This window comes from Patagioenas fasciata, chromosome 1 (assembly GCF_037038585.1).
Source record: "Patagioenas fasciata isolate bPatFas1 chromosome 1, bPatFas1.hap1, whole genome shotgun sequence".
Lineage (NCBI taxonomy): Eukaryota > Metazoa > Chordata > Aves > Columbiformes > Columbidae > Patagioenas > Patagioenas fasciata.
This window is the reverse complement of record NC_092520.1, coordinates 148,934,256-148,955,183: the sequence shown is the minus strand read 5'-3', so window position 1 is coordinate 148,955,183 and position 20,928 is coordinate 148,934,256. Positions and strand designations below refer to the sequence as shown.

The window sequence follows — 20,928 nt, the reverse complement described above, 5'->3', positions numbered from 1 at the left end:
ATGCCTGACACACAAGCAGTGCCAAGGGAAAGCTCTGTGATTCTACCCTGAGACAGCTGTCTATCATAATAAACACCATCTCCTTCCCTTGCTCTGCTCTTCTTTCCAAATTCAACAGGAAGAGAATTATCTCGCCCCCCTAAAAAAAAATCTTGAAGTCTTGTTCAAATAGAAACATGGGTTGCTTGGGCTAGTTCAAACAGTAATTAATGGAAAAGAGTTGAAATAAACAGAGAAGTTGTTTATTTTCTAAATAAGTCTAAATTTATTCATTACCCTAGTAAAAAAAAGTTTGGATTACAAGTGTCTGAACAGTATAAAAGTACAAAACAGGTTCCATAGATTTCTAATACATTAATACAAAGTGCATGACTACATACAGTTCATTTTGCGTTACTACTGGGAATGGAAGAGGTGGGAGGGAGTAGGGGAAGCAGTTGGCAGTTGAAATCTAGCAATAAATAAATAAATACAGAAGAGATGATCCGTATCAGAGCACATCCTACCACCAATACTGCAGCCTTAGGTGTACAGAATTACTGATGCTGAAAACACAAATTCAAATGGAAGCAGGTGTCTGCAAAAACAGCTGGGACTCTTGCTCAAGCCCTTATCAGACATGACCAACCTGGTTATGCTGTTATACAAGCAAGGATCCATTATACCTCTGGTTGGACTCCATGATCATAAAGGTATTTTCCAACCTAGGTCTTTTCTATTTGGTTGCAGATGAAAGCAAGGTAGGCAGCTTTGTCCTCCCTTCAGAATCTCAGAGTGTTTTGGAACAGCAAAATAAGATCGATGAAAGCTCTAAGCTGCAAGGCTGTGATAAGTCAAAGCCCTGTTTCCCCTGATGTTCTTTCTCTCCAGAGGTTGGATTAACCAACAGGAGAGGACAAAAAAAAAGTTTAAAAAAAGAAGAAAGAAAAGAAATAGAACCTTTGAGGGTAGAGTCTCCTCTTAAAACTTGCTTATCTTTCCCTACCTATATTTTCATTTGCTAAGCATTCCCATCTCAGGAAGTGAGATTACATGGAAGTCCAGTCCTAAACCCCACCCACCCCAGTATTATGCCAAAGACTCTCACAAAAAGGAAAGCTTGTAGCAATCCATTGCAGAATACCCCAAAAGAGTAAGAAAAAATCCTACCCACCCCCCCAATCAGAAACAAACAACAACAAAAAAAGCAGCATTCCCAAGTTACAGAAATTAAACCTTCATAAAAGGAACATGAAGAAACTGGGAGCTAAAACTGCAGCACCTTCTTCCAGGAAGCTGCTTCCACCCTACAGGTAAAGTGGAGTTTTGAAGGAGCATCACAATGGTTTGCACACAAATTTTTTTGGAAATCCATGTAAGAAATACCATCTATTTATCACGTATGCAAACAGAGCTGCCTCGACTCAGTACAGCACCATTCTTAACAGGATTTTTTCATATTCAGTATTCACAAAAGTACTGATCTGGTGGTTGTTCAAACAAACAAAAATAAAGCAAAACACAGAGAAGCACTGCAGGGCAAGGGTTCCAAAAAAGCAATCATGAATCCAGGCCCCAGGCTGCAACCAGATTATGTCCCTGGAGTAGAGTCTCATTTGCTGAATGAGGAGCTTGTTTTATATTAGGTCCAGCATGAAGTCTGGTCTGTGGTCACATTTCAGCTGCAGTGGGCTAACACACAGCAGTTACTCAGTTTTGGCCATCATCTACACCTAACTTGGGCATCAAGGTGTTTTGTTGGTCCATCTCTGATCACCAGTCAGTTACTACATGAAACCCAGGGTATCTGCTGCTGAGTTAAAATTAAAGTAGCCTCCCATTTCGCTATGGTTAATTCTTAGGTAAATCTTCCTCCTTAGCTAAGGAGGAGAGCTCTCCCACCCCTTCTGAAGAGCACTTCATGTTGGGGGCCTTCTCTGATAACTAACGCTTGTAGTAGAGACATCTGCAGTTTACCAGTCAGTGTCACACAGGAGGGATGAAATATTTGTCTTTTTTACGTCAGTAGTATAGGGTGAGATCTCCACACCTTCAAAAAATATATATTTATATAACTAGAGAGGTGACTTATAACATTTCTATGCATTAGTTCATCTTATTGACTCATACATGTCTAAGAATGAAATATTTTCTTGGGGATTTAAGGGAGGTTACTAACCAACTTAAAAAATGCCTTACAACCACTGCTTCTTTCAATACAGAAACATGAACTACATATACTTTAATATACAAAACCCCGTCCTCATATTCACTTGTGAAGCAAACAGAGTGGGGGGGAAGAGGGAGGGAAGATGAGACAACCTTGCAGCAGCATTCAGCTTTGCTAAGTGTTCCATAGCATCTTAAATATTATATACAGTCTTTCTGAATGATACAAACTGGCTTCGGAGTTTGTAGAATTGTAGCAGTAAAACCCAAAACAGTTCTAGGGAATAGTCTTTTGGCAGCATAGCAGATGTCCAAAGTGAACAGTCACTTTTCTAGTATTTTTCCAGAGAATAAGAGGATCTGTATAACCTTTTGCAGCTATCCAAGGAAGTCACCACTCCTCCTGGGTGGAGATTGCAGGAGATTGTGGTCCTTCTTGTTCTGGTTTTTCAGTGGCAGACTTTTTATTGCTACAGCAAGGTTTGAAGAGATGAGTGTCTATGAGGACTTCCCCAAAACGCCCTTTGTAAATAATGCCACAGCAGACCTTTTGCCTGGAAGAAAGGGCAGGGAGAGAGACAGACGGTTTATGTGTTTAGAATACACAGAATTTACAAAATGCAAAAAAATCCGTTTGACCCAAGGCACTACTTTTCTGAGCCTCCAGCTCAGAGGCTGGGAGGACAGGTTGCTCAGAAAGTCTGTCTGTAAATGCACATTGCTTTGGGAAAACAAAACAAAACAAAACAAAACAAAACAACCAACACAACAAAACACAACCCACTGCCAAACCCACGTCTGCACAAAACTAAGTCTCCCATTTTGCTCCCCAGAAGTTTCAGACAACTATCTGGGCTGAACTAACCTTGAATACAGTGCACTTGCAAACACTATTTGAGAGGATGCAACAAAGTCAGAACAATCTCAAGAGAGCAATTAGCTAAACAAGGGATTACTGTGTCACAACAAGCAATAAAAGATAACAAGCTCATCAGCTCCCAGAAAATCTTGTAGGTTTCCGCCCACTCCAGACTTTTTTTTTTTAATTACTATCATCACAGGTCAACCAAATCAAATGCTGTTTTGCTGGCAAGCTGAGAGCACTATTGTACTTGGTAACGCATCACGTCTACAGAGCACAGTTTTAAGATAAGATAACAACAGTCAGGAATATTATCTGTAACTTCCAAAAACGCAAAAATATTTTGCAGCAACTAGCAACTGTATTAGTTTTTAGGGAACTGAAAGGAGACTGGGGAAAATATCTTAAACACATGGCATTTCTTTCCAAAGGCAGATACTGTATAATACTCTGCGACTTAAATTATATCCTTAAAACAAATTGAAGTTCAGCAGCAGCAAATTCCTGAAGAAGCAGAATCCAGCACCGTGCATGTAAATTGCTGTCTGCAGTGAGCGAATATTCTGTCACTATTTACCTTTTCCAGTATGTGAGATCTAAAAAGGAAAAAACTGGTGTTCTGCTGGACCCAGCACTCATCTCTGTGTCTGAGCCATCGTCAGACTGGTTACTGTAACAGGGCGACTGAGCTGGGGAGGCACTGGAAGTGGTGCTGTGGGCATCGGAATCTGCAGGAGAAAGAAGAAACGCAACAATCAGGACATGCATTCGATGACTTGTCCTCTTCCTGACTTGTAAACTGTCACATGCAGATTTGGAACAGAGAGACAGAATGCTTTTAATTAAGAAGAAAAAACTAGTAACAGCAACCCATTTTTCACTTGCCTCTGCCAGATCCAATAGAGAGACTGTCAGCATTTGAGAGAGAGACCACAGAACTGGAGAGGGTGCTTGTACACGAGGGATGGAAAGAAGTTCAGGATCATCAGGCTTCAGTTCCTGGCTCTCAAACACGGTCTGTGCAGGCCACGCTTTGGCCAACATACTAGTCCTGTTCTGGAATCACTGGAAGATCCTTGAAGATGATGGGCATCTGTGCTTCACACCTAGCACGTTCTCTCTCACTGTAAATCTCCTTTCTTACCCATTCAGTTAAAGTCTTGCAAAACTCTTCTCATTAGTGCAATGGGTTAGGCAGCACTGAGCTCTTGCTGGATTGACACTATGAGCTACGGACTCCAGTGCAGACACAAACCATAACAGAGTGTGTACTAGCCTACCTTTTAGTTACAGTTTCTGGCACATGCAGTAGCACTGTTTGGTTAACTACAGCACATTGAATGAGGAGATATGAGCTCTTTGGGTGAGGGCCTGTACTGATTCTTTGGAGAGTTTTTCCTTCAGGTCAGGTAGGATAATTGAAAGAGAGAGAAGACCAAGTCAAGGAACAGTTAAAAACCTGGTTTGCTTTAGAGGAAAAACCTAAAGTACTGACATATATTTAGAGCATAACTGGCAGATGGCTTTGTTGGAAAGCTATGAATCCAAATCTATTTGAGGAGTCTAAGTGCTACTGGAAAGAAATCACCGAGACCAGCAGAGGAAGCTGTAAGGAAACTGTACAGAGGAAACATGGTAGGAGTTTAAAGGGAGGGAAATCTAGGCTAAATAGAAAGCCTGGGTTGAAAACACATATGGAATAAAAACACTGACAGTGGTATCAACAGAACTGTGCTGAAAACGGCTATTAGTGCATTACTGAGGGCAGGGGGAAACCTCTTCCAACTTCAGTTTCAATTAGGGTCTTGTCCAAGAAGTTCTTTCCAGAGACACATCATTCAAGAGTGGGGCATAAGCTACAGCTACCTACATTTTTAAGCCAGGCTCCCCACTCCCACCTTGACACTTCCCCACCCCTCTCTCACAGCCCAACCTGCGCACAAGCTCTTCCTCCTCATTCCACCCCCTCCCCAAGCCCTAGGAGGAGGATGAGAGGTTGTGAAAACAGAGTGTGCCCAAATGTGTGAGCACATAGTTGAATCTAGATGGTGATTCAGCCTGGCCAGTTAACAGGAAGCTATATTAGGGGAGGCCAAAGTTTATTGCCAGAATTCTCTTTGGATCTACTTACTGTGCCGCTTGAATTCCTTTTGCAGTTTGCTGATTTGATTGCTCTTTATTCTGCTTCCAGATAGAGTTTTCATTTTCTTTGGTTTCAATGTTGTTTTAAGACTGGGTCCAGCCCTGGCATCTACCACCTACAACACAGAAAATGCATGCGTAATACTTCTGTGTCATGCTGAGGTATTGCTCTAGCCAAGGTACCTGTACTGACTTAGCTGAAGGTGTTCAAAACCAATGTAGTTAAACAAAGGCACTTCTGTGCACCAACACTCATATGGTTCATTTAGATCAGGTTTGCAAGAGGCTGAATCTGCAGGAAAAGGCAGCAAACTCATTTAAAAAGCATATTCAGTTCAACTTTTGCCTTCTTTATATTTTTGACAAATTCGGTTTGGTGTAAAGCAGTTGTTTATGCCAATACAAGTTCAGTTCAGAGTGTCTGCCAAGCATTTGCCCTGGCATTTTTCAAAACTTTCATCAATTTAACTTCTGAATAAAGCTAGTGGTAGTAATAACCATAGTTCTGGCTCTCATTACCATCAAGGCTTCCCGAATAAAGGTTATAAAATACAAAAAGAATCCTGCTCATCTTCCCAGCCCTAGGCCTAAACTGAATTAGATGTATCAAAACAGAATATATGAGGGGGAATAGCTGCAAGATATTAGTCATTGTAATTATCTGACTAAACGACATTGATTTATGTGTTGCTTGAGCAAGTCACCTTGCTTGTTCAAACTATTAAAAAAACCAAACCAAAGAAGAGCAACCAATTTTGGACAGAGGCCAAACTTGAAATGTTTTGAATATCATAGGAGACTTTTGGACAAAGTTATGAGCTTGTGAAAACAACGAATTACAAGGTAGATTAGCCTGTGACTCCATCCTGGGCTTGCACAATCACCATCGGCATGTAAACCAAAGGTGCAAGTGACAGAGAAAAGCCAGGTAACAGGAAATACTTCAGGAAGGATTTAGAGATGCTGAGGATGGGAAGGGAGAGTGTGATGGAAACAGCAAATCCCAAACCCTTGCCAGCACCTCCCTCTCTAGCAGGATGGACTAAAGACAGGGATGAGTTTGTTTTGGGGCAGAGAAGAAATAAATAATTGACTAACGTGATTCCAGTTTTTTTTTGATCCTGCTGGCAATTTTTTCCATCTTTTCACCAAAAGGACACATGCATTGCAAATATCTCCTGAGCGGGCCTCATGGAGCCTGGTGAAAACAAAAGCAAAAATCACTTTACAACAGTTAATAAAAGCACCCCCCACTTTGACAGCAGCAAGAAGCATAAAAATTGTTGGAAAAGAAGGGTTCTCAAGTTCTGGTTTTCAGGCATTACAATTAATCTGGGGTGCTCAAACACTGCCGTTTAAAGACCAGGCCTGACTTTCGGAAAGCTTTCTTCCATATAGAAGTACAAGGTGTTGTGATCTGCCTCCAGAGGGGTACTGAAAACAGTCTCATCACCTTCAGTTGGTTGTTTTTTTTCCCTTAAACAAACATTCCTCTCCCCCAAAAAAGCAAACAAAAGCAAACGAAAAAAAAAGTCACACAGCAAAAAACCAAACCAAAATACCAAAACCAACGCACAGTTCCAGCGGGTTGGCTGGTTTGAATGAAGAGGGAGGGAGGAGGAGTAATCATACACCTTGAATGTGCGTTTGGGAACAGACCTCAGAGATCTGACAAAAGCTTATTCAGCTCCTAACTTTCTCACAGGACTTCAAGGATGAGTAACAAATACCAGCCAACATGCTCCTGCATAAGAGTAGGATAAGGTTTCAGAAACAGCAGTCACTGGAATGACAGCAATACTTGCTTGCTTTAACATGTTTTCTCCATAAATCAACGCTACTGCTACTTCACACTAAAAGAAATATACAGGGGACAGAATTGTAGAATTTGGAACTGTAGAACAAATAGAACTGTAGAATTTTTCAGTCATTTAAATGGGAAGACTTTGAAGCATTTATAGATGAACGGGGCAGGCTCAGTGTTAAAGACTACATTTTTACATTGGCAAACATATTTCAGATAGCACAAGACCAAAGGCTCTGGTATACTACAAGCTTCTTTACCGTAGTTCAAAAAAAAGCAATTTGTTTTCATACAGTCTTTCCACTGGCAAGGACAGTCACCAAGAAATACAACAACGAAAACTGTCAGCACCAGATTTATGTACAAAAATCCATGGTAAACACAAAGCACTATAAAGCTGTGCATGAAAAGAGTGTTTCTAGAAAAAGGGAGAGGGAAATATTTCTAAAGATTGCAAAGATTTACACATACGAAGTTATGAACTTCAGACAAGAGTAGCAATACTGATACGTATATATAGCTTTTAATCTGATGCATGAAAGTTCCAACTGGGCCCAAGATTTTGATGAGAGGTAATCCAACAAGACTGGAAGAAAAAAAAGCAGAAAACATTTATCGACAACACAGATGTTTTCCAGGGGAAATAATTTCATGGAAAACCACAGAATAAGCAGGAGAAAATCTTACTGCCTCATAAAAAAAAAAATCAAAATAAATACAGTAAAAAAAAAAGTAGAAGCTATCACAGAAGAATTTACGTCGCTGACATCTCAGGGACACAGGTCTATACAGAATTTCAAAGTTCTTAGAAAGTATTTTTAAAAGTTAATAGGTCACAACAGCTAGGTGTAAGAAATCATGGGTATTTATAGTTTTGCCTACCAATGTTTTCAAGTAACACTATGTGCAACATTGCCCAACTGGAAAGCCAAACACTTAATGCTCACTTTTCATCAGAATGGGTTTCCAATGAGAAGTTTTAATAACATCTTGATACACTGTATTTGAATGAAGGCACCAACACCTGAATGAAGGTACTGTGCATAAAACCTGCTGGAACTGCTAAATATTCATCCATCGAATTTTCATTAACATTCTTGAATCTTCAGAGTCTCTCAAAGCAAGAGCGCATCAGGTTTGTGGCTTGGAGGTTAACACTATGACTGACCACGATGTTGATTAAAGGAAGAATCTTACCCAAAACAATTCTGGAAATCCTTTTCATAACGTTTGCTGTCAGTGAAACGAGAACTGGAAGATTTAGCTCTGCAAATACAGCAGCCCTCTATACTCCGATACATCTTCGGTTTGTGAAAGCCAAACATCTTTTCCTCCCAGCTGTGGCCTGTGAAAACAAACAGGAACTGGTGTTACTCATCACTGGTAGATAATAAAAGAAAAACCTGGGCAATTCACTGGGCAAATCAAAAGTAAATTATAATTCAGGATGGCAAACTGCTAGATTAGGCAATAGCTCTATTCTGCATTGCCCCTGAAGAACAGATACACATGCAATACACTTATAAAAATAATTAACAAACAATTAACAACAGCTGGAATATTAAGCAATACCCAGCAGGACTCAAGACAAGCTCATTTACTGCACAATTCTACTCTAAGGGCACATCTACAACACCACAATCCAGAGGTGTGAGTGCAGCAGACTCGGTTAATGAAAGCCCCATGTATGTGGTGGGGCAGACTGGGGGACCCTGCCCAAGCCCCTGGGTAAGCAGCTGGCAGCTGAACCCTAGGTCACTGGAACTACCTCGTCATCACCACCCGTGTTTGCTGGAAACATCCCTGACAAATTTTGCTGAAAAGTGAGGAGGAGTTGTTTTAAATGAGCTGCAGTCATACCCCTAGGCTGCAGGGCAGACATACCTGAAAAGCCACTCTAAAAGCAGGAGGGTGGGGTCCCACCCAGCCCTCCGTGGCCACCTCTGCACCGCGGGACCCAGAAGCACTGCTTGACTCTCAGGTCTGGGTGAGCATCCCAGCGCCGTGTCAGCACAGGCTCAGTTCTTGCCCTCCCGCCTTCCCCACCCTGCTCTCACCATGGGAAGAAAACCCAGAGAGAAAAGGGACTGGGAGCAGGATCCTGGGGCGCTTACCACATATTCCAGCCATCGCCAATGACGCCGGAGCAAAAGGTGCTGCATTTATTGGGAAACTGTTCCTCAACCATCAGCTCAGAAAGCCAAAAGCCACGCTGCTCATGGGGGTCTGTGTATCCTTTTCAGTACACACAGGCTGGGCTTTGCTATCAGAGCAGGTAACTCTCAGTGGAGGACTTTTCCAGGCAGAAACTTTTAAAGTCAGTTACAAGTGGATTTACTGCAGTCACCACAACAAAGACCCCTTCAACACACGATGTCCACACCACCAAATCAGTTCTTCCCAGGCCCCAGTTACACCCCAGCACAGACTCCTGTTAGACATAGTCTGACACGGCATGAGAAGCTGTCAGAGCGAACGGAGCTCCCACAGAACTTCAAAAAACCAAACCAGCAACTGAGCAAAGCTGGTGCTTTCCTGGCGCTGGGCCTGGACACATAGCAAGTCCTCGCAGGCCACACAGCATTTGTCTTATACACACAGGTAGGGACTGTTCCAAGGTGTTCTCTTTCAAACAGACCACAGTGCAAGATTTGCCACAACCACCTGCTGCAGGAAGCAAGCAGCAAGCTCTGCTGCTTATCACACGCTAACTTCTCAGAGAGGAGACAGGCTCCAGGAAGCTCCCTGAGAACAGGAATCCACTGCTGAGAACTTCTGCTTTTCAAAAATTTAAAACTACAGCCATAGAAATAACACAAGATTTCCCCCTCTCCCCTTAACAAAAGGGCAAGTTGTTAAATACTTGTAGAAGCAAACAGCAAACTACCTCTTCTCCCCACAAATGCTGCTCAAATACCCAGTAGCAGCTCAGGCAGGACTTTTGGGAGAGCAGCATCTCCATAATTTGTGGACAAGTCTGGTGAGAGAGAACTCCCAGTCACTTCTCAGTCCCAGGGACTGTCAAGTCCCAGCAACCCAACTTGGGTTACTGGTCAATGTATCAGGCATAGGGATGTGTCCCCAAATCTTCCAGCTGCAGGAAGATAAGGAACATAATCCTAACATCCTCCAGAGAGACAGAGAAAATTAACCTGAAGTCTTTAGTCTACAGACTTGCCACATCATTACAACAATAAAATAATTTGAAAAGCAGTTTCAGATGAGTTCAAAAATATGCTTCCACAAAATGACCCATATCTAGTATCATGCTTACCTTACTGACAGAGACTGCACGTGATGGAAAAAAATCCCAAGTATTTTTGCAGGACCACAGTAAAAGCTAGTAAACTACCCAGTCCTAGTCACAGCCTTCCACACAGAGGTAAAAATACAATCCCCCACCCCCAAAAGGGAAAGATCAGAGCATGGCAGCACTGCAAAATAAACACGCAAGGTTCCCAGGCTCCTGAGAACAACGGAAAAGCAAAATAATAATATTGTTGGTTAATACTCTTACAAGAAATGCATTAAGGAATCCATATCCAGCTGAAAGCATACATGTTTACATTTCTGTCTAGCATATCATATTGTAAGACCAACTTGGTGCCCCCTGAGGTTGTGTCTCCTTGCAATTACGACCCCACAAACATGTAGAAAGACACAAGTCAACTCCCCAAAAAGCTTGTATTGACCAACCCCCTTGCAGAGCCTGTTGACAGAAAGGAACTTGTTAAGAGGGAGACGGAGCAGATAGGTCTTTCCTTCCCTCTTGTCCCAACTCGTGCTCTTTGCCGCAAGCTTTAAGTGCTGTATTCCCTTCTGCTGTGCACACTTACAGCGCAAGGAGCTCACCTAGGGCTGAGTTCTCACAAGGATGATTTGTGCAAATGTCCAGCAAAGTCACCCCAAATGCTGCCCGGCCTCTTAGGAGACCATTTGCTCTATTATCACAGTATTAGCCTGAAGGCCAGGAGCAACTGTAGTAGGTAAAATAAGGTACACAACCAGTGAGTGACCTGCTGAATGGGTTTGTTGAGGGACAGTTAGAACTACGCTCTGCCTCTGCTTAGGTACGCTTTCAGGGACACTTCACAAATCAACTTGAATGCACAACCGAATCAGGTTAGCATCCCTGGATCGTAAAGACAAATAAACAGAGTGCCTAGGCAAATACTTCAGAGTACCTATTTTGTTTCTTGGCATCTTATGTGCTCCTTCAAGAGACACTGTCTTCTCTTGAGGACACAGTGTTTAACAAGCCTCTGGAGATCCAACAGCACATTCACTTGGGCATTGTCAGCTACCAAATAGTGATTTTAGATTTTGCTTGACTACCCCAGCACTAAGTCCACAGCCTGGTGCTTTTCTTTGGAAAGTCAAAGACTAACTGCAGACACAAAACTTCAGCAGCAAGAACACTTTGACTGTTACAGGGCAAGACACAGAACTGATCTCTACAATTTTATTTACTTTGTAACCCAGTTTCTCCCACTAATCCAGACGCTCATGAGACCATCTCTGTCACTAGCTGGGATTTATACCACAGTGAGACCAAGATGCATGTTTTACAATTAATCTTCTGGCAAAGGCTGGCATCAGACATGAATATTCTGAAAATATTTTGTTTTGCATTGTTGTTGCCATTCTCACAGAAGCAGCCTTTCAACACAATCTCTCAATAGAAGGGAAACTAGTGCCATCTGTTTCCCACTTGATGAATGGTCAGCAATGGTATTACCATATATCATGCCTGAATGGGGAAGAGCTAGCAGCAAAACCACAAGCAAAACACATTTCTCTGACAACTGCATCAAAGTGCAGTTATAAATGTGTAACTGGACTGACGCCTTCCATTTAATCCCAAGCAGCTGCCATTTGACCATTATATACTAAATATTCTGTCAGCTGGAGAGCTTAATAGCGAATGTAGAAGCATTTGAGTCTAGAAGTACCTATCAGCACTGCTAAACTTAAAGCTCTCTGTCTCAGCTTCCATTCTAAACCATAATTGTGTGTGTGGTGCTGGAGTTGACACTACATTTCTATAGACTTAAGTGTACTTAGAAGTACATACGACTAAGTCCTTTAAAAGGTTTAACTTGAAAGCTTTGCAATTTATATCTCAAATCAGAACCAGGGTGTTAGACTGCCAGCTACTGTTAACACCTGAATCTTAGACGTGAAAGTTTAAGCCTGCAAAATTTGGAAAGATAAAAAGCCGGTAAGTAGGAATGTAGCTTCACAGAAGTTAAAACACATTACACAAGATAATTTTGCCAAGTTAAAGCACTTTATTGAAATACACGACATTTTTAAATCAGCAGTTGCGCAGAAGTGAAAGGGATAACTCAACAGCAAAGAACCATAAATCCTGGGAGAGTGTATTTGTCACTCTGCAGAAATGGAGATTTACCTGCATTAGAAGGGGAGTGGTATTCCCCCAAGCCAGGGGAAAAGCAATCCTTCTCCTCCTCCTCACTGGTCTCCCTGCAAAAGTTGCTATTCCCCTAAGTTCTGCTTTAAACAACTGGTAAGCAACTTGAATGAACTCAGAAAAAACTGCAGGAACAAGTTCTTTCCATCCCTCTGCCCTTCCACTTTCGGAAAAATAGCATCAAAAAGAGGGACTTGTCTTGCAAAAAAATTTGGGGTCAAGCGGGGAACAGTAAAGTAGGTGGGAAATTAAAAAAAACAAACCACCACACCCTACTCATTACATTTGTGAAAGGCTGGTACAAAGCAGCGTGCATCACGTGTGTGTGAATATGGTTTCATGCTTTCGTTACCTGTCAGGACTGGAATCTGGTGCTTAGTTTTCTTAGCAAAATTTATGTGATGATTTAAATTAAAAGGAGGTATTACTTCAGATGCTCATTAAGTTTTCAAGCTAAGGAAGGACTTCTGAACTCTTGAATTTTAAAACAGAAAAAAGCCGAGCCACTTTCATTTGCCCTTCCAAATTCCTTCTGCATTCTTTCTGATCACCCAAGAAGAATGAAAACCCTTTATAATAGAAAGGAAGGAATTCCTAGAAGGCAGGCATGTCTCTCTTTGTAACGCAATTATCAGGCCAGTTGGAAGGAACATGCTCACCTGCTTCTTGCAAAGCTGAAAAAGAAACATTCCCTGGGGTTATGGGAGAGCAGAGGGATGCCAGTCCAACTACTCAATACCTTCCTCTCTTCCCATCTCTGAATCATTCACCCTTTGTGCAACTTGAAATTGCCAGTACATTGTCAGAGAGGAGGAGAATGCCTGAAAGTAATTTGATTTTTCCCTTCTATGTACAAAACAGACTCAGCACAGCCTTCCTGAAGTGGGGCTACAAAAAATATGATCCAGCCTACATATGCTGATGCAGCCGGTTCCTGTCAGTAAGAATCTCACCATGCTCATCTCTGTAGCATTTCACTGGAACTAAGAAACGTAGCCAAAATGGTACTTTTTTTTTTAAATGAAAAGAAATAAATGCCTTACTATAGAAAGAATATACGTGCTCTGGATTTTACATATGCAAGTGCATACACCCAGGCACATGCACACACACGAAAAAGGCTTCCAGAGCTGTCTATGGCGCCAGAAGCAGAGTTGCCTGTCTCACTAATAAATTCTTGGGCCTGTCCCTCTGCTGAAATAAACCGCAATACCTCTACTGAAAATCAACTGTAGGACAGAAAATTGTACATCAACAGAGGAGCTGATCTATATCAGAGACTCAATGTAAACATACCTCCCCTGAGTTCACATGCTGCAAAAAGAAACTTTGGAATAGAAGTTAAAATTGGACCCCAGCAAGCCACATTTTAATATGCCCAAAGCCAGAATGCTCCAATGAAGAGACTGAGCTAATTGGAGTCATAAGGAAATGCAAACTTCAGTATTTGAAAAATCTTTTTTTTTTTTTTTTTTTTTTACACTGTCATCTGCCCTTACAGCTCAAAACACAGTGACTAATTTCCAACAACCATAACCTTAAAATTGTGTGTACTGTACACTCCTCTGGTTCCCTATATCCTCAGATTTTCCTTCTACTTCCCTTCCTCTCTCTACTCAACTTTATTCGGAAGAAAGCTGTATTTGGCCTCTACAGCCCAAGCACATCTGAATGAAACAGCATCCTGTGGAGTTTTCACTTGAGCAAAACCAGTAAAAGGTCAAAACTACATCTTCAGGAATCTTTTCTCTGCCAAAATAACTCGCTCTTTTGCTGATAGTTGTCCACAGCTACTGTTGTGCCCTCAGTGCTGCAGTGCACTCTTAACACACCAGATGTGAATGGCAGCAACTACTAAGCACACATTAAGAAAAAAAATCAAACTGGACATTTCTTTCCCATGTTTGAGCCTCCACATCATCCCGATGGGGTCACAAGCTGTTCTCAGTGAAGTTCTGAGAAGGAGTCAAGCCACAAAGGGACCTAATTACCTGCTGATCTTCAGTGGGAAATAGGTACCTAACCCATTTAGACAAAAGAAGTGAAAGGCTAAGCTACTTGCTCATTCCTCTAAACTGTCACGCGGTTAGTGCTCCAGAAGGGATATGCCAAAGCATGAAAACAGTAATCAGTAAGATTTGCATAGGAGGGGGAAAATAAAAAATCCCAAACCTATCTCACCTGCAGACATTCCATCTTGAAAGAGGACTTTCCCACCCCCTCTCCAACTCCTACTGCATAACTAACACCATGCTCAGCCTGAGCTGGAGCCCTGCAAGGAAAACCTGGGATGTTCCCAAGCAAGAGCTGGAGTTCAGCCTGCGATGCTTATCTGAGTACAGTCACTGCAGCTGTTATAATGCTGTCTGTCTGCAGCCACCTGCTACTGATAAAGCATCACAGACACTTCAGATCATGAGACACTGAATAGTTTGGGGTTTCTTATTTGCTTGTTTTTAAAAAGAGGGTAACATACCTGATGGGGATTTGAAGAGAAGCAGTAGAAATTATTTGGCTGAACAGCTAAAGTGACTTCATTAAAAAGGGTACATTTCCATGTCCTTAAGTAACATTACTGGTCACTTCACTTGGACTTTGGACTGAGCACATTCTACAGCTTGAGCTATGGAATGGAGTCTTGAGTGTACATTCTGCCTAGCCACTCAGTTTTCAAGCCCCAGCTCACTAGCTGCTGCTTTCTGTCAAAAAGCAAGTGCTACAAGGTGTGGAAGTCTGAGGAAGTTGGTTGTCAAGTGGGACTGTGTGTATAATTCCCGTCTTTATGAAAGAGGTACAAAGCATCAGGTGTTAAGAATCAATGCAAAGCAGAAGTTTTGTTTCACAGAAAGAGCTGTTCAGCATGAGTAAGACATTAAACCGTCACAGTTTTAATGTTATTTTTAACCTGTGTGAGTTTATCAGCATTTTTAACATCATCTTCTACTAAGAAGTCAGCAGTATCTTCTTTTTAAAGGAAAGAGTGCAAACGCAATTAGCTCTTCTTTGCAAATCTCTGGGCTGGGAGAAAAGTGAGGAGGAATTTTTCCCAGAGGCTTTGGCGCTCAATCCCACCTACTTTCGGTGGGAGCTGGATGCTGCATGCCTGTGGGTGTGTTTGAAAAACCCACGACTTATTACCTTCTGATTTTCTACCACAGATCCCAAGAAACCTGGAATTCACCTGGGTGCCAAAGGAGCTCAGTATTCACTGCTGTCAGCAGAAAGGCCTCCAGTTCACTGCCTGCCCCTACACTGCAGGGTTCACGCAATCTTTTTATCTTTATTTTAAAAAAGCTGTAAACTACACAGCGAATCTGGCCATGCGCAGACTGGGGCAAGAGGGGTTTCCGCAGCACACGCCCTGCACATGGCTGTTTAAAAACAGTCTCACCTTTGGAAGCAAACACACAGTAATAAAAGGGGTTTGCTGAGGAACTTGTCATCCTCCTGGCTTGCCTTGTAAAAGGGTTAAACAGACATCTCCATGGTTGCCAACCTACCACCTTCCAACAGCACTGACTTAAAATTTAAAAGGAAAAAGAGAGCATTACAGCTAGGGTGTGTTCAAGCATGTTACTCGGCCTCCACAAGTGCAATGCTGTTATAGTTCTGAGCTCAATTCAGGACACCAGGCTTTCTCCTCTCCTGTCCCCACTCAGGATGGGACAGTGCAGGGGCCCTTCAGCCCAGCCAGGAGACACATGTTTTGGGCACACAGCAGCAGGCTGAGGGGCAGCATCCTTCCCCAGCTGCCTGCAGAACTGCAGCTCCAAACTTTTTTGCAGTTGAGATGGTTATTGAAGTCCAAAGGACTGCCCATCAGGAGACTGATGGGGACAAGGCTCTTTGTAGCGTGAACCAAGGCACTCACCGCCAGGAGAGAGCTGCCGGGGAAGCCCCGGGGTGGGTAGGATTCAGCCCCGCTCGCTGCGCCGAAGCGCATCCGAGTAAACAACAGGTCTGGCAGGTCCCTTTAAATGCCTTTAGCTACACACCGCCGGAGACGGAGAGGAGGCGGCAACTTTTACCTCATGAATACGAGAGCGCGACTGGGAGCATTGCCCTGGCGCAAAACTGCAAGTTAAAAATAATTAAAATATATATATATATATATATATATAAAATAGTGGGTAAAGATGCATGAAAAGGTAGAGGCTGGTCGCGCCGCTCCCGCAGCCCCTGAGACGAGCGCCGTGCGGGAGGCCGGAGGCGGCGGTCGCCGCTTTCCGCCCAGCACCGCATGGCGCGGGAGAAGCGCTGGCCCCTGTACGGCGGGCGCCCCGCTCCCGCCCGTTACCGCCGGCGGGCTCGCTGGGCGGCTGGGGACCGCGGCGGGCGGAGGCGCGGTAGCGCCGGGAACAAAGACCCCCCGCCCAGGGCGGACGACCTACTTTCACAGGCGGCCCCGCCGGTCAGGTGGAGCCGCGGGAGCACACACACACGCACCCACGCGGGCAGCCCCTGCTCTGCCCTCCCCGGGGCTGCCAAGCGTTCAACTATCCGAAATGCGTAAAAATTTATATAAATTAAAACAGTACAGGAAGGGGCAGGCGGCACGCCAGGGAGGAAAGCCCCGAGCGCGGAGGGAGGTGGGCGCTGCGAGGCGGCCCCCGCGCTGCAAACGCCGCCCCACCACGCGGTTTCGGTGCAGCCGCCCCATCCGGCGCGGTGCGGGGCTGGGGGGGAGCAGCAGCAACGGCAGCAGCTCCGCCGGGCACCCCGACCCCTGCCCCGGCAGGGTGACGGCTGCCTCCCGCCGTCCCCCGGTCCGGTCCTGTACCGCCGCCCCGCGCTGGTTCCTCATGGCTCGGCCCTGACGTAATTCAAACATGGCAACAGTTGCACTTCAGAGGGCCGTCGCAGACCTCCCAGCAATGCGGGCACGCCGCGGCGGGGGCGACACAGACTCCCCCGGGCCTGGGAGTCTGCGGCAGCCCCGGGGCGATCGGCGGAGCTCGCCTGCACGCCCTTGCATACCAGCGCCGTGCGCGCAGCGTGGTACCCCGCGGAGCGCGTGTGCAAAGTTTCACCGACCCTCCAAAGTCCTCCAAAACCGGCAGCCAGCCGCTAAAAAACACCGTCCCCCGCAGGACAAGTTTTACCCCACCGATACCCCCACCCCCTGGGCCTCAGCAACCACCCCCTCCGCGCGTACGAGCGCTTTTCCCCGGCGCGCCGGGGAGCCGCGGCGCCCGCAGCACATGCGAGCCCTTTGTTTTCCCTGCAGCCGGGCGCTGCCTACGTGCCGCGCCGGGGGCACGCCGGCCGCCCCGCCGCCGCGCAAACCCCGTGGAAAACAGCGGTTGAAACTTGTTGGCGCCGGGCGCGGGCACACGTTGCCGGGGCCGGGAGCGACCTTCACTCGCGCTGTGTTGCGGGAGCGGTACGGACGCCATCGCCGCCCGCCGCACCGTCCCCACGCCGGCAACGCTGCGCACCGCGCCGGTGGCAGGGCGCCGGCCGGAGCGGGGAAGGCCCCACACGCCGCGACCCGTGCGACAGGCAGCACGTGTCACGCTAGCCCACAGCTGCACGTTTCCCCCCTCTCGGGGCGTGTACAGACCCCCGGCCCCTTTGCAAATCCTAGTTATAACTATTAATAAAACCGCACCCCTCACCCTCCGCGCAACACAGGGAAGGAGAAATCGCGGGAACGACCGTGCTCCCCGCCCCTCTGCCGACACCAACTTGTGCGCGCCGCCGCCACAGGTGTGCGGTGCGGGACTGCGCGGGGAGCGCCGGCGGCCGCACCTGCGCCACCCGCTCCGCTCCGCACCGGCCAGAGACGCGGCCGCGCAGCCCGCGTGGCGAGCCCGGGCAGCCGCGGCCCGGCAACGATACCGTGCAGCCCGGTTTCTGCAACCCGCGCCGCAGTCGAGGACCGCTTTGGGAGTTAAATCGTCGGGAGGGTGGCTGCGCTTCCTCCTTGAGACTTGGGGCTTTAATCGTACTTTGGGGTCTGCGGGAAGCTGGGGGAGAGGGGGGGGGTTGGGAAGTCAAAGTTGTCGGGACGGGTCTGCAACAATGCGGGAGGCGTTTCCCCCGGCCAGCACCTCCTTTAAACTCCAGTAATTGAAGAAAAAGGGGGGAAACCGCCGCGCGCAGGAACCACGCGTGTCAAACTGTTTCAGGCGGCAAAAGTCTTTTCGCCGCAGCAGAACTGGAGATGAGCTCCGGGATGAACTCGTGCTCAACACAAAACACCGACTGCTGAAATCAAACAAGCAAACAAACAAACCCTACCAAACAACACACACAAAACCCCCAAACAAACAAAAACACCGGTTTAAACCTCCCGTTCCCTCTCGGTTGTACTTTTCTTTCCTGCACTCCGAGCAGAAAGAGACACCACTCACCGCTCTGCTGCGCCCACCAACAAACGTGCGGTGCAGTGCGCGGCGCTCCCCGCCGCTGCGCGCCCTCACCGTCCCTCCGCGATCTGCCTGCCAGCCCGCGCGAGCCCACACCCCCCCGCCGCCTTCCTCCTCCCCCTCCCCTCGGCAACCGCCGCTCTGCGCATGCGCCGCTCCCACGGCCCCATTCTCCTCAATCGAGCCCTCTCCGCTTTGCGCGCCCCATTGTCCTTTTAAGGGAGAAAGGGCCGCGCGGGAAGGCTGGGGAGGAGGGAGGTGTTGTCCATTGTGACGACAGAGGTGACTTCACGCGCGCGCTCCGCCCACCGGTCGGTGGGCGGGTCCCCGGAGGCTCCAGCACCGCCCCGCCTCGGCGGGGACCGTCCCCCGGCACCTGCCTCTTCCGCGCCCGCGTGGCGTGCAGCGCTCCGCAGACCCGCGAAACGAAACAAAACGGAACAAAACTAAACAAAACAAAACAGAAACCACGGCGAACATGAGCGTTCCGAGCGCACCCGCTTCCCCTGCGCGGTTTTAACGGCGCTACCGCTGTTTCCTCACCCGGGAGCAGCACCTGGAAGCCGCTCCGAGCGCAGCGCGGCTGCCGCTGCACCGGAGCGACCGGCGGTGAACCTCGGGGCACCCGCGGGCGGAGGGTCACAGCCCCCGGGTGGAAGGGGGAAAGTTTTTTCTTGATCTTTATTATTATTATTTTTTTTTCCAGTATGGTTCATCATAACGTGCTTTGAAAAACCAGCGATGGCGCATATAATTTTTTCCTGCTGCGTCAGAATGATTTAAATATCCACATTGTCACAACCTTTGGTTCAGTTTTTGTGTGCAATTTAGGAGGAGTCGCTTCACAAAACCACTGGTGGGTTATGTTGAAATGGATTTCCTTTAAAAAAACCTAAACTAACTATGTCAGAGTGATTAGCATGTGATGTACAGGGTGACACTTAGGCAGTTATGACTTAGCACCAGTACAGCCTGTAACTACAGTAGAGCTGGAAGCCACTCCCTCCCAGACTCACACCCAAAGAAGCCCCAATATTGAGGGCCTTCCTCCCAGCTATTTAAAACATAAAACTTTTCCCACAGAATGGACAGCAGCTCATGCACAATGTGCAATTTCTGTTGTTTGATGCTTGAAAATATTAAAAGAATGGGGGTGAGTGTTTATATAACAAATTATTTTATCCTGATAGGGAGCTTTCCAGTCTAATCCTAATTTAGGAACAGATTCAGCAACTCACCAAGAATGCTGCTGAAATGATCATTTGCTTCAAGCAGCAGCACTAGCAAACCCTGCGGCATTTCCACGAGAGCAGGACAGTCTGCTTTTCCTTGCAGTTACTCTGAGCACCTCAACATCATCTTTTACTTGCTTGTAAATGCTTAGTAATTCTACACCTTTTCCTTCCTCAGTGCTGCAAAACCTGCCAATCTGGGCATGAAGGGCAGGAAGATTTGTCACACGGAAGTCTCGAGGTTCATCTGTGAGGGTTCTGTTATTTTGTGTGTGTGGTTATGCATATTTTTTTGGTTTTTTTGGTTTTTTTTTAAACAATCATAATGTGCTGCCTTTGTTATCTGTGCTTCCTTCCCGACACAGCTAAATCAAATCACATTCAACTTGTGAAACTGAATAATTTCCCAAAATGCGTATATAATTTTACTTGTTTTAACTAGTCTAGGGAACTCTACAAGCTTTTTGGGAAACTTTTGTTTGCATGAAACACCTGTCTAGCTTTATCTGCATTTTTTGGTTTTAGGCAGTGATTCTCCCAGATTATTTCCCATTACTTTCCCATTTTTTCTTCCACACATTTCTCAAGGCCCCTTAGTGCCATTCCTTTTAGTCCAATGCCATTTAGTACAGTATTTAAATTCCCAAGTGAAAAGGCATTTTCAAGGAGAATCCTCATAGCTATCAAGCAATGATGACATTTCAGGTCTACCTCGTAAAGTCAACAGTGGTTTGAGTTTTCATTTTTGGCTGGTAGCCAGCTTGCAAATAAACAAGAAGCAGTTAAATAGCTAACAAGCTTTCATCAAGGTTCCTCTAGAGCTGGGGTATCAAACTCATTTTCACTGTATAGTCCTAAAATCACATTCGACCCTTTGATGGCAACTGCAAGGTTGATGTGGCCCCCAGTGAAAATGAGTTTGACGCCCCTGTTCT

General features: G+C 45.8%; 1 protein-coding gene across 1 annotated transcript; it reads right to left on the bottom strand.

Annotated features, from left to right (window-relative positions):
• Window positions 1–238: 238 nt before the first annotated feature.
• SINHCAF (SIN3-HDAC complex associated factor) lies at window positions 239–18,848 on the bottom strand. The gene is made up of 6 exons (XM_065859375.2): window positions 18,747–18,848; window positions 8,154–8,301; window positions 6,251–6,350; window positions 5,142–5,268; window positions 3,588–3,738; window positions 239–2,702 (listed from the first exon to the last, which is right to left on the bottom strand). The coding sequence occupies exons 2-6, from the start codon at window positions 8,279–8,281 to the stop codon at window positions 2,540–2,542; spliced, it is 669 nt and encodes a 222-aa protein (XP_065715447.1). The 5' UTR covers window positions 8,282–8,301; window positions 18,747–18,848; the 3' UTR covers window positions 239–2,539.
• Window positions 18,849–20,928: the final 2,080 nt, after the last annotated feature.